The 18,120-nt window shown below is 33.8% G+C and overlaps 1 protein-coding gene across 1 annotated transcript in view; it reads right to left on the bottom strand.

Annotated features, from left to right (window-relative positions):
* LOC130447104 (dynein axonemal heavy chain 8) overlaps positions 1-18,120 on the bottom strand; it is an 85,952-nt gene that overhangs the window by 45,858 nt on the left and 21,974 nt on the right. The window contains 17 exon segments of the mRNA XM_056783761.1: positions 770-888; positions 2,360-2,707; positions 2,766-3,181; positions 6,081-6,199; positions 6,368-6,465; positions 7,886-8,112; positions 8,182-8,294; positions 10,372-10,618; positions 10,847-10,983; positions 12,324-12,472; positions 12,564-12,784; positions 13,823-14,028; positions 14,081-14,311; positions 15,281-15,411; positions 15,473-15,626; positions 16,799-16,970; positions 17,501-17,829. Coding sequence (XP_056639739.1) covers positions 770-888; positions 2,360-2,707; positions 2,766-3,181; positions 6,081-6,199; positions 6,368-6,465; positions 7,886-8,112; positions 8,182-8,294; positions 10,372-10,618; positions 10,847-10,983; positions 12,324-12,472; positions 12,564-12,784; positions 13,823-14,028; positions 14,081-14,311; positions 15,281-15,411; positions 15,473-15,626; positions 16,799-16,970; positions 17,501-17,829 — 3,417 coding nt within the window.

Below are 18,120 nucleotides of genomic sequence, written 5' to 3'. Positions count from 1 at the left end.
GCCTTTGTAGGTGGTCTCAATAATAGGTTTTGATCCTATCTACCTTCTTTTCCGATGCTTTTTCCATTGTATTCTGTAGCTGATACCACAGAAGTGTTCGGATTCCATGAAGAACTTTATTTTTCTTGCCTAGCTCGTTTAATTTTTCTAGGCAATCCCAAACTAGTTAGGAATTTATGATATTGGATCTTAGAGCTTTAATGGCTTATTGACCATCGGTTAGGATAATGATCTTCTGTTTGCGATAGTTCCTCTCTAGATTGAACTAAACACATTTTTCAATTGCATAGATTTCAGTATAAAGAAGGTGTTGAATTTTTCATTAAACATAAAAGAAACCAAAAAGCTTGGACGTAATAACTAGCCAAATATTATATGTCGTAATTCCTACCATTGGGGCTTCAAGTGGTTACAATTTTTAGTATCAATTTGTTAATTTTCTTAGAGGGATTCTTGTTTTCATTGAAACACCGTATATAGTAAGAGAATTTCATTCATACGGACATCAGTTGGAAAGACGAAGTATATGAAATGATAAAAGTGATAAGATAAAGACAGAAAATATAAAATAAATACCAGAAAAGGAGAATGATGTCAGACAGATTAAGTATGAACAAAAAAAGAAATTATATTGGAAGAAGAAATATAAGTGAGATAAAAGATAATGAATAAGCTAAAAATTAAAATCGTGTAAACCAAAATCAAAGATTAGAAGAAATATAGAATATAATACTAATCCTAAGGTTTTTCTATACTGTTGCATACTTACCTGAACCATATTAGGTGTTGTCGCAGAAGAAAAATTGAAGCATTTGTTCAACTTGAATTCTGGATCGAATGTTGAACAATATCCTTTTATCATTACAGTTTTCGCGGTTCCTGGTTCGCCTATAAGAAGATTCATGGAAAAAAAATGATAGTACTATTCGAATCTTGACTCTAAATAATGCTTATCCATCGAAAGCAATCAATACGTTCCTAATTGAGGAGTAGATTTAAAAATAGATGTCACCAAAAAAAGATTAGAGATAATTTGTTAAAGAAACATAACCTTAGATTCTACCATATGGTGACAGATCACATAATATGAAGAAAAAACAGATTCAAACCGGAACTACAAAACTGTACAAACTAACTAGTTGTGAGAAAGAATAAAAATAGTGATAAGCGAGACTGCTCTTGACCTTGCAGCCCTGGTGTTGGTTTTGCAGAAAAAGCAAGAATAGTACCAGCCTCAGATTCACGAGAACAAGACCAAGAATAGACTCAGCAGAACTTAGATCTCTTATAAATGTAACCAAGTAATAGTATACAAAGATGGTTCCAGAAGCACCTGCAGATAGAACAGACTTTGCCTTTTTGGAGTCGGTTCCCTCTTTTCAATCCATAGTTTTGATTGTTTTTTTGTTTTGAGGGTGAGGCAATGGACCCACATTTGATCCATGGTTATGAAACACTCGATGGAAACATCTTCACGACGCTGATTTTGTTCCATCGTGATCAAACGCGGCACCCATCTTTTCACACAGCTGTCTCGTGTCCTAATTTTCAGTTAATAGGCGATGTACTGCACTTTTTGAAAAGCCTACTATATCTACTAGCTTGCACACTCTCATTCCACGATCACCCGGTACCGCTTTGTGGAATTTCTCAAACATTTCAAGAGTCGTGACCTCAATTGGTCGACCACTCGCTTAAACTCTGCTACCCAATATTTTACTGTTGATAATGAAGGAGCATTCTCACCAAAGATAGAATCTAATTCAGCTTTTGTATTGGTTGGGCTACAGTGAGATTTTTCAAGCAATTCTCCAAAAAGGTGAGCTTCTCTCAACCTCCTCTTCACTTTAGAAGTCCTCATTAGGAATCTGAGCTGCTAAATCTGAGCCCGTGAGACCCCGATCATGTTTACTGATCAATATAATACGTTAATCTTCAGCTGCTGAGGTATTTCGAGGCCGTTTTATATCGTCAAAGCTCCTGGTGGATACGTAATTTTTCAAGTTGTAGTACCGAGACATTTTCAATTCGGTGGTTAATGGTACGGTTAATTTTGCCTAGACTATGAAGACTTGCGATTAATTTACGAGTTTCAACCGATGGTTTTAACCATTTTAAAACTTCCAAGTCTGAATTTGCGAGAACGAAAACAATTCGTATACAAAAAAAATGTCTTGGACCAAAAAGTATAAATCACAGCACTACAATAATAAACACCGAAGAAATTATCGTCAACGATCAAATATAAACATTGGTTTTTAAGGCAACGTTTGAAATTTAATGAATGGATTATGGGCTGGGCGAAAACCTTTGACCGATAATATAATAGTATACTGAACCAAAAAAATCGATTACGTACCAATCAACAATACAGCCTTCGATTGTTTCGCTATAGTATGTATAAGAAACGCTGTTCTCACATTATCTACGTTAGGTACAAGAATGCTCGTGAATTCCAAGACAGTATCCGGAGGATATATAAACGGTTCCACTCTGACAGTCCAATGCTCCCACCTTCCATTGTCCGGATTCACGACGAACTCGAATATAGTTTCGTTTTCTTGCACTTTAGGCCAATCCATTTTAGACGGATGCGAAACGGCGAACTCTTCCAATTTTTGTCTATCTTCCAATTCCAACAACGAACCCAACGACCACATTATCGAAAATAAAACCATGCGTTCGATTTGTTTGTCATTCCAAACTTCTGTAATTCAAAAATCGAACAGTTTTTATATAACAACTGGATATTATAAAAAACTTACTCGATTCCTCGGATATATCCAAAATTCCTTGCAGAACATCGCAGCTCTGTCTTATATACAACGCCTCCCTAACGAACATCTTAGCTTTCAATCTAGCTTGGACATAAGTGTGTAGATCGTCGTAGCATCTGTTAAAGTGATTCCTTATCGAATCGGCTTCTTGCGTAGATCTGGTTTTCAACCAAGCTTCCAATATAGGTGACCAAGGAAGAACAGACGAACTCATAAAGACCATTCCCATGCGAGAAACGGTAGCAGGACTGGCGTTATCAACGTTATCCGGTTCGAATACTAATTTACAATTGTTCGCCATTACTATACGATCGCCGTTAGCTAAAGTCAAAGTTTTGTTATCGTCCAAGACGGAATTTAGATTTTCTATCCACACCGCGTCGACTGGACCGTCCAGAATTAGCCTGAAAATAATTATATCATAAGATGCCGACTGCACATAGATGTTTTTCAGGATTTAGGCGGCAAAAATTATTTTATGTGATATTTATATTACAAAATAGTTACATAAAAAGAATTCTGTGTTTGGAATAACTCATCGAAATTATTTGTTGGTGCACGGTGGTTAGGCGCACCTACTTGTGATTTTTTATCAAAAAATATTTTATTCGAGATCGTAGTTGATTTCAAAGTGTTTTTTAATATTATATTGAAAATACATATGACATACTCACGGCTTTCCCCAAGGAGGGACAGCTGTCTACGTTTAGTAATACTTTCAGGTATGTATTATTAAATAAAACAAAGTTTATTTTGTTCTAATAAGTGAGTAAATATATTATATTATTAAAAGGATCTTTACATTCGTTATACAATATTAAAGTTACATAAGCTAAAGAGATAATCACTAAAAATAATCAATCATACATTGGAGACTTATTCATCTACATTTAAATTTTCGCCGCTTTCATCAATTTCCATTGGTCGGTTTGGCACAGCAGGAATTAATAGCTGCATTGTCTCAGGCAAAAATAATTTTCTCTTTCTCATGGAACTAATAAATGGGTCGGATGTTAATAGTAACCTATGATAAATATCTAAGTTGCATTCTTCCCTCGAAAACTTGCGAGCAAAATTTAGGCGATAAGACCTAAAATGTTTATTGCGGGCCTCAGCAGCTTCTTCCGAAAATTGCCCTATCGGCAACAACGAATTTTCTATTATTGAAGCTCCATGAATTAAGACCTTATGCATCGTTGGAGTCATAGGATGCCAGCCATATAAGTCAACAAATAGTTTCGCAGTTTCCATGGCCTATTTATCATATTTTGCTACGTCAATCTTATGGCCGCTTGATATGGCTTCTAATATCACTTTTAATCTAATAATCAAGTCATAACTTATCCCAGTGATTTCTGCAGCCAATTCAGGGTTCTCGAAGAATCTTCTGCTAGTATTTCCATCGTTTGTGTTTCCGAAGTTACTTTTTGGCATATCGACTAAGAGACCTGTCTCCTCTCTAAATCTTTGCTGAATATCAAGTTTCTTCTGCTTTTCTAGATTTTTTTCTTCTTCGGTTCGACTCTCGCGATATTTTTTCACGGGCAATTTATATTCTAAATGCAGCACACTTTCGAGTATCCGGATTCTTGCATGTAATACGGAAAGGCCAAATTCAAGAGCTTCAGGACATACATCATTTTTTTTACACTATTCTTTACATAATTGATTTCTTCTTTTGTGATGTCCGTAGATTCTTTTACGAATCTAAATCTTATTGGACGGCAATATCTAGATGAAGATGGAGTTGAATTTTGCCACACGATTTTACTTTTTTCCTCACCACAAACAATTCGTAGAGGTATTTACGAGTCAACATTTTCACCCCCGAGCAGCCAGGTGAACCTACAGGTATAACAATAAAAAAATAATATTAACACAAAAACATAAAATCTAATTTTTTCCTATTTTTGTCAAAAAAATTTCAAACTTGTTTATTTTTAAAACTAGCAGCTTATTTTAAGCAGTTTTCTTTATAAAACTTTATACTATATAATGAAATCAAAAATGTAACTCGGAAAGGTGAGGAAGTAAAGTTTTTTTTCGATTGAAATTGAAAAATAAAGAAAAAACATTTCTAAAAAAGGGTATTATTGACGGCTCATTAAGTCATTTATTGATAATATATTTAATACAATTTCATATTAATTTAATAAAGACTTACCTTTATTATTGGTACCCATCACTTAAACAAGCAAATATGAGACGACACATAAAATATTCACCGAAGAAAATGATATACGAAAAGGGCGTCAAGAACTTTCACGTGCAGTAAGTGAGACAATCAAGTTTCGACTAGTAATGCAGCGCGCTCGCGCAGTCTAGGGATGTGGGTGGGGTTGGCTATTGTTCGTCAGGTAGTCTACTATTCCAGGAAAAAAATTGTTTGTCATTAGTCGATTATTGGAATTTCGACTTATGGCCGCCTAATTCCTAGAAATCTACGTATGTGGACCGGTTGACCTTCTTTAATCAGCTCAATATCTCGATTGAATTGGATGTAGCTCGAGTGCGAGACTGTCCATGATAAGGTTCACGTCGAGAATGTACAGTTCATGTGACGATGTGCAATTTGGAGACAATTACAGATCACAACGATCTGTATCTTTCAAAAAAGATTAACAGAATGAACTCTATTTCCTGCAGGCTAAGATGCGTATCTATTTAGAGATAGAGCTTAATCTTACCAAAGAGTACCATCCAATGAAAGGTCTCGATAACGTTGTGCTATTCATGTTGACAAAATGAAGTTTTAGTAGACTATACAAGAGGAACAAGAACTAATTTGGTTGAATGTAAACCTAGTAAAACAACAATCATTTATTTCGTCAACTTTATAAAAAACCATGGAAAATATCTGATCCTCGACGTTCTCCAATAGAATTATAATGAGGAAAGTTGATTCCATCCCTCACAATCGAAGATGATTAGCAAAAACATGGTTAATAAAGAAGAGTTGCTTCATTATATATTCGTTTTGACCCCCTTTTTGAGCATTATCAAATACTCGTACTTCAAAAACTATTTTCTACTTTCCCAAAAACGCCAGACGTTCCAAAATTTAGTTATTCAGTTCAATCATTTCCAGTCACATACACAATTTGATATAAAAAAAAGCTCGCCTTCTAAAGATGAACTTCATATGTTGGAAAGTCGCAAAGAAAAAATGAAATCAACTACATTATATGTATATCCAGCTATAACTCACGTCGTGGAAAATCGCACTTGGAAATTAGTTTTTATAAAGGGTCGGTTTGCGAGAGCCGGTATTCTTTAAAGATGACGCTGTTCCCAAATACTCACCAACAGAAATCAGTTTTCTTAAATTTCAAAGTTCTCCTCCATAAAGTTGAGAATATTCCATCGGTCCAATCGTTGGTAGCGACATCCAATCTTCCGAACATTTGTGGCGCTGTTATAGCCTTAAAAGAAATAAATTTATCCGTGATAATATTTGAATTGACGATAAGGCTTTAGCTTGTGACGGGTAGACAGCCGCTCGCCATCTTACGACGCCGGCCATACTATATTATACAACATATATATACAAGTATATCAAGAAATCACAGCATTAACGCAGTCATACTTACTTTGGGATTCATACGTAATTCTCTGTGTGGCTGTCCCATTTCCGTCAAAGATTTCATCAACGTCAACATACATTTTGTCTTTCCAGCACCTGTAGGACCTGAAACGAATATATTTCCATGGAATAATTCATCTTAATCAAGTCCTGTGAATCTTTCATAACTTGATCTAACAGTTATTCAAAAGAATGATAGAAAGAAAAAACGACAAGTAGACCGGAAGGAAGAAATACAGAAGGAAAGTAAGACAGATAAAACGTCGTAGAGAAAGGACATAAAAAAGAAAGGAATAATAGAAAATAGCAAAGATAAAGACAGGCAGAATGATAGAAAGATGTACAGAGAATGACAGGTAGTGAGTAAAAAATAGAAAAAATTAGAAGAGGCAGAAAAAAAGAAAGTTGGAAAGAATAAGAGGGAGTCAGAAAAAAAACCAAAGAAAAAAATCCTTGAAGAAAGAAAAAGAAAGATTGAGATGCAAGAAGGTATAAAAACAGAAAAAACAACAACCAAAAAACAGGCATAAAAATAGGAAAAGGGAAAAACACAAAAGATAGAAAGTTAGAAAGACAAAGAAAAAAAGCAAAGAAAAAAAGCAAAGAAACATGTAAAAAGAAGAAGCTGAAGGTGTAGACGTTAAAAAGGCAGAAAAAGAGGAGCTTGAAGAAAAAAGACAGATAAAAAGACACAGAAAAACAGAACAAACATATAAAGTCAGAAGAAAAGAAAAAAACTATAAAAGAATGCAAAATAGAAAAAATACAGAGAGAAAGATACAAATTGTGAAGACAGAAGAGCAGAGGGACAGGAAGTTAAGAACAAAGGCTATAAAGAGGAAGAAAAAGTGAAGTTTGGAAAAAAAATACACATAAAAAGACGAGGATAATACAGGACAAATAAATAAAGTCAGAAGAAAAGAGAGAAACTATAAAAGACTGCAAAATGGAAAAAAGACAGACAGAAAGAGAGAAATCTATGAAGACAGAAGGAAAGGGAGACAAAAAGTCAGAAAGAGAGGCGAGAAAAGAGCAGAAGAAGAGAAGCTTGGAGAAAAAAGGGAGATAAAGCACTCAGATAAAACAGGAAAAGATATAGAGAAAGGACATAGAAAAGAAATAATGTTAGAAAAAAAGAGACAAAAACAAGAAAAAAGACAAAAAGAAATATGATAAGACTTGAAAAGAGAGACAGAAAATAATTGAAGAAGATAGAAAGACATAAAGACGAATAGAAAGGGCAACAAAACAATAACGACAGAGAGAGAGAGAGAGAAGGAACAAAGAAAAGAGGGGAAGAAAAACTTAAAGGAAGGCTTGGGAGAAGAAAGAAAAAACAGAGAGATTGAGAAAAAGAAGAAAGATGGACGAAAGAGGAATAAATTCCAAATAAAAGACAGGAATACAAAAGAAACAGAAAAAAACGATATAAAAAAAGAGGAAGAAAAACGATAGAAGTTGATGCTTATTAAAGAAAAAAAATAGAAATATATAAAATATTTATGCTTATGATATAATCTCTTACCTAATACCATGAGTCCGTGCCGTACGAGCGACGTTTCGTACAATTGCACCACTTTCAAGTTCCACGAAGGATAGTTGACCAAACCTAATTCGTCGCAAATATGAGTGACCGCTTTCTGCAAGTCTTTCCACGATTTCGTCGTCAATTTTATACCGGGAAACATGTCTTCGATTAAAGATAAAAATAACGGTTCGTCTTCATCGATTAGTTTACTTAGATTCATATCTCTGTATAAATATTATTCGAAATTTATTAACACGAATAATTATGTTTTGGATCGGAAACAGTAGATTTACCTTAAAACTCTCATAACTACAACTTCCTCAGTTTCGGCGGGATTCGCGCGCTTTTGTGCACCCAAAGTTCTTAAAACGGATAAAATATTACGAAGCCCAAAATCGTAATGAACCTAACAACGAAAAAAAAATATAGAAATTTATTTCTTTTATCTCCAATATTCAGATTTTCCAATTACAATCTTAAGCACGCATACCGAGTGTTCAATAAGCTCTTTCGTTCGAAAAGAAGTTTTTATGGGCACGTATGAAACTTAATGGCCTTATTTCCGCCTTCTTTTATGAATTCTTCTGTCCTTTTTCTTCTGTCTGCATATACTACCATCTTTGTCTGTCTTTTCACTTTTTTGCAATCTTTTATAGCTTATCTCTTTTCTTCTGACTGTATTTGTCCTGTATTATCTGTCTTTTTTCATCTGTCATAAACAAAAAATTTATCTTCTTCTGCCTATTTCTCGCTCTTCTTTCCGAATTTCTTCAATTAATACTTCTGCTTGTCTTTCTTCTACGTTGAAATCTTCTTTAGTTTCTCTGTGTCTTTTTATCTGTTTTTTTTTCTCCAAGCTTTCTTTCTTCTGCTCTTTTCTCGTCCCCCTTTTGTCTCCCTTTTCTTCTGTCTTCATATATTTCTATCTTTCTGTCTGTATTTTCTCTATTTTGTAGTCTTTTATAGTTTCTCTCTTCTATTCTGACTTTATCTACTTGTCCTGTATTATCTGTGTTTTGTCATCTATTTTTTTGTCCAAGCTTATCTTTTTCTGCCTATTACTCATCTTTTTCTGCCTATTACTCGCTCTTCTTTCCGAATTTATTCAATTCAATACTTCTGCTTGTCTTTCTTCTACTTTACAATCTTCTTTAGTTTCTCTCTTTTCATCTGACTTTATTTATTTGTCCTGTTTTATCTGTGTCTTTTTATCTGTCTTTTTTTCCAAACTTCACTTTTTCTTCCTCTTTATAGCCTTTGTTCTTAACTTCTCGCCCCTCTGCTCTTCTGTCTTCACAATTTGTATCTTTCTGTCTGAATTTTTTCTATTTTGCATTCTTTTATAGTTTTTTTCTTTTCTTCTGACTTTATTTGTTTGTTCTGTTTTTCTGTGTCTTTTTATCTGTCTTTTTCCTTCAGGCTCCTCTTTTTCTGTCTTTTTAGCCTCTACACTTTTAGCTCCTTATTTTTACATGTTTCTTCGCTTTTTTTCTTTGTCTTCTTTCTTACTTTCTGTCTCTGTGTTTTTCTCTGTTCCTATTTTTCTGCCTGTTTTCTGGTTCAACTCGTTTTTTCTGCTTTTATACCTTCTTGCATCTCAATCTTTCTTTCTTTTTCTTTCTTAAAGCATTTTTTTCTTTATTTCTGACTCCCTCTTATTCTTCCCAACTTTCTTTTTTTCTGCCTCTTCTCAAGTCTCTCTTTGTTCTCCATCTCCGTCCTTTTTTTGTATTTTTTACTAACTACCTGTCATTCTCTGTACATCTTTCTATCATTCTGCCTGTTTTAATCTTTTCTGTCTTCTAGTATTCCTTTGTCTGTCTTTTTTCTACTTTACAATCTTCTTTATTATCTCTCTCATATTCTGACTTTATTTATTTGTCCTGTATTATCTGTGTCTTTTTATCTGTCTTTTTTTCCAAACTTCACTTTTTCTCCCTCTTTATTGCCTGTATTTTTTACTTCCTGTCTCTCTGCTCTTCTGTCTTCATATATTTTTAACTTTCTGATTGTCTTTCTTTCTTCCTCGCTGATTTCTCTCTTTTTCCCTGATTCTATTTGTTTATCCTGTTTTCTCTGTGGCTTTCCATGTCACTTACCATTCTCCTACATCTTTTCGTATGTTTTTCGTTCTTTTTCTGTCTCTCTTCCTATGTTTCTTTCGGTATATCTTTTTACCTTTTCAAGTCTTTCTTTTCTCTTCTTCTCTGCCTTCTTTGTGACTCTTTTGGGTTCCTATTTATCTGTCGGTTTTTTTATGTTTTCATTCCTTCTATCTGTTTTTCTTCTTAAGGCATTTCTACCTTTCTTACACAGCTTAAAAAACTATCCACCCTAATTTTATGACTTTATGACTTGTTTTCTTAAAAAATTCATGCGTGAAAAACGATTTCCACAGAACTAGCCGTTTCAAACATAAAAGACGCGTTGTTTTATCGAACGACTAGAATTTATTGAACAACCATGTACTATATAAACCTTACTTGTTTGGACAATTGCTCTTCGCACAATTGATATAACGTATAAAATTTCTTCGAAAGATAAACGTTGTCCTTGAAACCGCACGAGGCTAATTTGACTCGTATAATTATCTGTCTATCGGGTACCATCATAGCAACACTTCTAAACATTATTTTCAAATTTTCCGGAAGTTCTTGTCTACCAGCGTAACCGGGATTCATTGTCAAAAATATACCGAATTCGATGTTCATACTGACGTTGTCTCCATCCCTTAATAAAAAATAAAAACCCATCTATTGAAATACTCTTATGATAGGAGTGTTGCCCAATCGATAAACACAGAAATCCATCAATAGATGGAGGAATTAACGAGGCAAGCTCAGTAAATTTGAATTATCATCTTTGGAGTTCGAACAAAAAGAATTAACTTTTGTTTTTAATGTCAGTAGTTCGTATTTATACTAATAAAATTTGATGGACTGTAGTGTACAAACTTACATGAAAACGAATATCGGTTTTCTCGCTTTTCGTGCTTCCAATACAATGTAGATTTGTTGTGCAGCTACAGACAGTACCGGTAATTCAATTCTATTGAATTCGTCGAAACATCCCCATGTGCCAGATTGGGCGAGACCCTACAAACAAATTTTTACTCTTTTCCCTTTCTGTATTTCGAACTCGATTCGGATGCTCCTAATTCGAGACAGTTGGAAAACATAATTGTAAGACACAGTGTGAAAAAGATAAACAAGCAATCAGAGATAATACAGATATATAAAGATTACAGTAACACGGGGCATAAAAAATGCCGAGAGGATGCAGAAAAACAAAGGGAAACAGATACAGATACAAAAAAAACGAAATAGAAAAAAGTGTAGACAGAAAAAGACAGATAAAGATAGAATAGCACAGAAAGAAATGAATAGAGATAGAAAGGTAGAGAGACAGAAAAAAGAAACACATGAAGTTTGAAGGGAACAGACAAGAAAGGAAACTAGAAAGTTGTAAATATGGTAAAAAGATAGATATGAATATAAATAGTTAAAATAGGACAGAACGCAAAAAGAAAGAAAGAAGAATAGACATAAAGACGAGAAGAAAGTGAGACGACAGTATATCACTTAAACAGATGAGCAAAGACAGACAAAATTAGAAAAATAAAAACTTAAGGAAAAGTGAAAAAAGAATAGATAGTAATAGTAATATGGAAATAAAGAAGGGGAGTAGAACAGAAAGAAAGATAGAGGGACACAAAAAACCTAAAAAAGAAAGTCAAAAAACAGAATGAATTGATGAAAGAGAGCAAAGTAGAAAAAAAGATCTACAGAGAGATAGGAAGATGAAAAGACAGAAAAAAGGACAAAAGAGAAACCAAGAAAGAAGTTGAAATCAAGAAAAACCAAGAAAATAAACGGAAATATGAAATTCATGCTTTAAGAAGAAATAAGGACAGGCAGAAAGATAGAGAAACAAAACAATAAAAAAAGAGAAAAAGGATCGAGAAAAATTTGGAGAAATAAAGTCTATAAAACAGAACAGAAGAGAAATAAAGAGAATAGAGAGAATAGAAAGAAGAGAGAAAACATAAACATAGAAAAAGCGTAGGAAAAAACTGAAGAGAGAAATAACGTTTTAAGAAAGACAGTAAAAAGAAAAAAGGCATACAAAGAGAGAAATTCATATAGACCGAAGAAAAAAAGAGATGTCGAGAAAAAAAGGCCAACTAGACTAGAAGTCAAAACTGATAAGAGTTCAGAAAAAACAAACACAGGATGAAAGAAAATCGTGGAGAAGTAAATACAGAAAGATAATCAGAAATAACGGCAGCAAAAGCTGGAAGGGCATCAATAAAATGAATAAATGCGAAAAAGACGAAATGTGGAAAAAACGGAAAGAACGAAAGAAAAATTGAAAAAAGATATAAAAGAGAAAATAGATATATAGAGAAATGTTGGAACCCTAAATGTGAATTTACCTTAAAAATTCTTCCAAGTCCTCGGAAATCCATTTGATCCGAACAGTTAAAAACAACAACAAATTTTCCTAAGGTTCTTCCCATATCTTTGGTAGTTTCCGTTTTTCCAGTTCCCGCTGGACCCGCTGGAGCGCCTCCCATATTGATCCCTATAAATATTTTCAGTTTCTCACCAATTCCCTTCGAAAAACTCCCCGTCTATTTTTGGTCATTATATTATATTTCAATAGAATAACTTACAAATCGCTTGCGCCAAAGTTATATAGCACCTATCAGTTAAAGGAGTAATAGCTAATCGTTCCGTGATTCCAAGATACTCATTTTGATATAGGAAAATTACATCTGTAATTTTAACATCGATATCATCAGTTTCATCGTAATAATAGAATCGAGTTTGTGCTTGCCACTCGAAATCCAATATATTTTTCACTTTCAGTTTGCAAATGTTATCGAAAATATCCCTGAAATGATAAAAATCATATTCCTTTTTTAAAAGACATCATTTACGATATAGTTGAGTAATTCAAAGTGTCCCTTATCTATGACTACGCACTCAAACCCTGTTAACGCATCATTTCCAATTATAAATTTTTATCTTATATTAATGTGACTGTAAACGACCATAAATATCCTTACCTACTGATTTTATAATTATTTAGAGTTGTTATTATATAGGATACGATTTAGTATTTAAGGCAGTTTGTACATTGATAGTAGGTTCTTAATAGTTTGATATTCGTCGAGTACGTTAGTCAGATTATTAAAATCAAGCTTGATTATTTATTTTTTCGCTTAATAAATTGTTTTTTTTTTTACAAAATTGTGAATTGAGTTATGTAATACCTTGGACAAGATTTTTTGAGGGAAATAATGAACACAACATAACCAAAAAAGAGAAAATAGACGTAAAGATTAAGAAACGAAAATGGAGATGGATAGATTATACACTACGGAAACCAACAACAAGAAGTAAATTATAAGACAACAAGCAAAAGAGAAAGCGGCATAAAGAAGAACTATTGAGAAGGAACTTAACATGGAAAGAAGCTACAACAAGAAGATACAACAGGCAAAAGAGACCGAAGCAGACTTAAACGGACATGGAGAAGAACCATGGAAAAAGAAGTATAACAGATAAACTTAATATGAAAAAATGCTACATAAATAGCCAAAAACAGAAAAAATTTGAGTGCCTTCATTAAAAAAATTGGGCAAACCCACGAAACGACTAATGAGGCAAGCGACCTTATTTTGCTTTAACTGTTAAATCATCGAAAAACGCTCACTGGGATTCATATAACGACAATGATGATGATGGAACTAGGTCCGAACTATAAATCTTCAGAATCTTCTTCAAAAAAATCAATTTCGATGAGAGGAGAGAATAAATCTCGAGGTCCTAGTGGAATGTAGACCCATGAAGAAGCTACTCAGTATCTGAAGCTTGTGTCTTATAACCAGCACCTGTTGTAAAACATTCTAGGTTTATACCAACTCACCTTTGATGTACGTGTATGGTAACCATAGTTTCGAAACGAATTCTCTGCATTTTCGTTAAATCTTTGGACGTCAAATCTATAAGGGAATTCAAAAGATCGAGAAATCTTTGATTGGTTATTTTCATCGCCATTCTATCTACTTTGGCTTTCTTTATAGCCACTTCCGATTCGCTGGTCCACAATACTTGTACACCAACTAGACCAGCCTAAAAAACTTTACGATCGAATGGTTTCCATCTTGTCGTAATCGAAACTTACCTGTCCGCAAAAATTTACGAAACCAGCGATAAAATCGTAATCGGGATCGTTGAAACATTGACATTGTACTGCTAATACATTTTTAACAGTTTCCCTAACGCCGTTCAACAACGCGTTCAACCATAATTCCACTCCTCCTTGACATACTACACTTTTTTCCAGCATTATTTTCTCACCCAGATCCGAATTCATCGCTACAATGACGTCGGATTTTTTTTCGTCGAAATCAACCTGAAAATTCGATTGGTAGCTAGCAGAAAAAGTTGGAATGTTTCGAAAAGACAAAAACATAGATATAGATAGGCAGAAAGAGAAAAAAACAAAAAAAAAGAATGACAAACTTAAATAAAGGTAGAAAAAAATGAAAAATATACACAGAAAGGTAGAATCGACAGGGAAAAGTCGATGGAAGAAAAAAATTAGAGAAAATCGTACAGAAAAAATCTAAAGAAGTCTAAAGAAATGTTTCAAGCTGTAAAGACATAAAAATAATTATATGTAGACGAGAAAAAAAAGAAATAGAAACTTAACTAAAAGCAGACAAAATATGAAATACATAGTCAGAAAAACAGACAAAAAGACAGAAGAATGGGAGAAAAGAAGACATAAAAAAGAGAGACAAGACGGAAAGAATGAAAAAAGACGAAATGTAAAACACCTAAAGAAATGTTTTAAGAAGACAAAAACATAGATATAAATAGGCGTATCAGGGAGAGAAACGAGAAATAGAAGTACAAATAAAAACTTAAATAAAGGTAGAGAAAATGAAAAACATACACAGAAAGACAGAATCAAGAGAGAGAAAACGACAGAAAAAAAGTAGGACAAAACGGATAGAATAATAGAAAGTCAGACTGAAGAAAGAAATATTTCAAGCTGTAAAGACAGATAAATAAATAGGCGTATTAGAAATGAAGACGAATAAAAACTTAACCAAAGGCAGACAAAAAATGAAATACATAGACAGAGAAACAAAGACAATATAAGGAGAGGGAAGACGACAGAAAAAAAAGAAACAAGACGTAAAGAATGAGAAAAAATCGTACAGAAAGAACCTAAAGAAATGTTTCACTAAAGACAAGAAAAAGGACAAATAAAATCTTAACAAAAGGCCGACAAAAAATTAAATACATAGACAGAGAAAAAGAAAGACAGAAAAAAGAGAGATAAGACAGACGGGAAGAATTGGAAAAAATTTACCTTACAAACTGCATCGAAAAGACTGAGCAAATGCGGTTGAATGGAAGACGGATCCGAGCTCTGACCCAATATTTCCAACAAAACTGGATCTGATATAAAAAAGAATCGGGGAAAACATAATCTTTTCGATTCTGAAACGATATTCATATATAAGTAACACATTTTTCCAATAGATTTTTTCGTTATATTCACCCAAATATCCAGTCAAACTTTTTTGACATGTTTCTAATTGTTCTAATAAATGCGGTAGGAGTTGACCCATTGTTTCGTCGCCGGTACAACACTCAACAGCGTTGGGAGTTTCGTGAGCCCTCGCCATTATCTTCATCCACGATTTATCGATGTTCTAAAATAAATGCAAAATTTCGTTTATACGGTGTGTCCGAAAAAAATAGAATAAGCTCAAAGTATCCATGCCATAATTTTTTCATAAACTAGCTCCTATTTCATCTTGTTTTTTTTTAGTTTCCAAACATGTCAAATAGTCACACGGAGCCAGATCAGAGCCATACGGTGGGTGTTGCTTCATTGTCATGAAGCAAGCGCTTGGTTTGATTTTGCCGCGTCTTTTTTCGACAATTTTTTGACGCAATTTTCTTTAATCAAAATTTTTTTAACAGCGCTAAGCTCGATTTGGCAAATGTTTCAAAATAATTTGATTGAGTAGTCGTTCAAGCTATACTATAATAAAATTAATTTCCAATTGATTCCAAGTGCTTCTTTGCGACAAAACCTGATGGTAATAAATCTGTACTGTAAGGTGGTACTTTTCAATTAATTTCAACCAGTTGTGCTGCGTTGCAGCTTCTGTGTGAAGCTTGGCGTTATCGTGGAGAAGCAACACCTAGCGGATGGAACAATCTTAACTTCTACACGCTTAATTTGATCCATATAATCGCAGTAGTAGATTACGTTGCTGTTTCGTATCTATGCAAGAAATCTACCAGAAAAATATGCCTCCAATACCAAAAAACTATGGCCAACACTTTCCCCACATACAATCGAGTTTTGGCTTCCACGGGATTTTCTTCGCCTTTCTTTCTTCACTCCATACAAGGGGATGCTAGGAAATCAAAATGTCTCGTTACAAATAACAATTTTATGCTGGAAGCTGTTCCTTTCTTTTTCAAAAAGAGTTGGAAGCAATGGAAACGTGTAGATTGTTGATAATCATTCAAAAACCTTGGAACCCAAATTGCTGATCTTTTTTTGACATACGATTGCTCTCCAATTGATTGATCGAACACTTCTATAGTTCACATCAAGTTCTTTCAATATTTAAAGCATTATGAAACGTCAATAAAGTCATCAACAGCTTCCTTGAGCTAGGAAAAGAACCTCAGATGAATTTTAGCTGGTTCCTCGTCTTACTAATTGTTAACTTAAGTACTGCTGGTTCGTGTGGTAGGGGGATACCTTCCTAATGATCCATATACCCAATCATAAACAAATACCGCTCCATTCTAAATTCTATAAACTGATAATAGCAGAATAATCAACAAACTCATAAATACGTACGCTAAATCGTTTAGCTTCTGCCGGTAATTGCCTTGCTATGTCACCTCCCACGAACACCGCCTCCAAATACACCCATAAGTTTTGTACAATCAACCATTTTTCCAAAATCTCCGAAGTATCTACCAATTTGTGAACCCAGAGCGCTATATCTTTTTTAAAAGGTGCGTTGTATCTGGAAATAATGCAGAAATTATCATTTCCACGTTTTTATTACGGTGGTATTTACGTTGTTGTCAGATCTTTGATTTTTCTGAAAGTATACGTAATGATTTCGTTCTTTGTATCGGAGAATTACGAAAACAAAAAGTAATATACATTTTCTATATTCATAGAAAAAGGAAAAATGTGATAATATTTTAAATACCATCCTTCGAAACTTGTATAATTCAAAATTAAAGTGTATACAGGGAGATTTATTGATAAATTAAATCAAGCATTATGAACCTGAAAAAAAATGAGGGATTTATAAATTTATTCAACCAGGGGCGTAGAATATAAAAAGGAAAGATACCCGTTTGAACTTTTCCCATGACTTAAAACACCCTGTATATTAAGAAAGCGATATTTCAATTAAATTTGGTTTAAGTCTTCATAATTTAAGGTTAGAATTTTCCGTGTAGAACATTAATGCATCAAACCTTCAACTTTGTATTAAAAGTCAACTTATTTACATGGTAAAAAAAATGAAATATACACATTCACCTGTTGCTCAATAGCGAATTCATAATCATCAAACTATCTTCAAGAACCGTGATAATCTCACCGGTTTCTTGACCTTTCAGCAACAACTCTCCCCTGGTCTTGAAGTTCGCGAAAGAAAGTTCCACTATAGCCCAATCGGCTATAACTTGTTTCAATTTAGCTTCTATGTCTTTTTCTTTGACGGCACTTATGCAGATATCTTCCACGTCGTCTTTATATTTCAATAGGGGTGCTTCCATAACGTTCTTCAACGTGAACGACGGCGAATCTATATCGAAATGATAGCCAGTCAAGTTTGTCAGACGTTTCCAATGTCTTTCTTTCATTGCCTTGAATATAATAAATTAAAACTGCATAAAACGGAGTGAAATAGATTTATGAAAAAGCAGAAAATACAATAGAATGGTAGAAGTCCAATTCTAAAGGAAGACCTTTTACAAGATGGATGCACGAAATAGAGAAATGGATAGAGTTTGTGTAGAGGGTCACAACGTCATTAAATTTGATACCAGGCTAGATATGGCCTCACTGAGTTGATTCCTGTATTTATATTTTGATGTAGAAGTGCAGATAATCCAATTCAACAAGAGAAGATGTTGTAGAAAGCATCAGTTTACGAA

The sequence above is a fragment of the Diorhabda sublineata genome, chromosome 7 (assembly GCF_026230105.1).
Source record: "Diorhabda sublineata isolate icDioSubl1.1 chromosome 7, icDioSubl1.1, whole genome shotgun sequence".
NCBI lineage: Eukaryota > Metazoa > Arthropoda > Insecta > Coleoptera > Chrysomelidae > Diorhabda > Diorhabda sublineata.
This window is presented reverse-complemented; position numbering and strand designations above follow the sequence as displayed.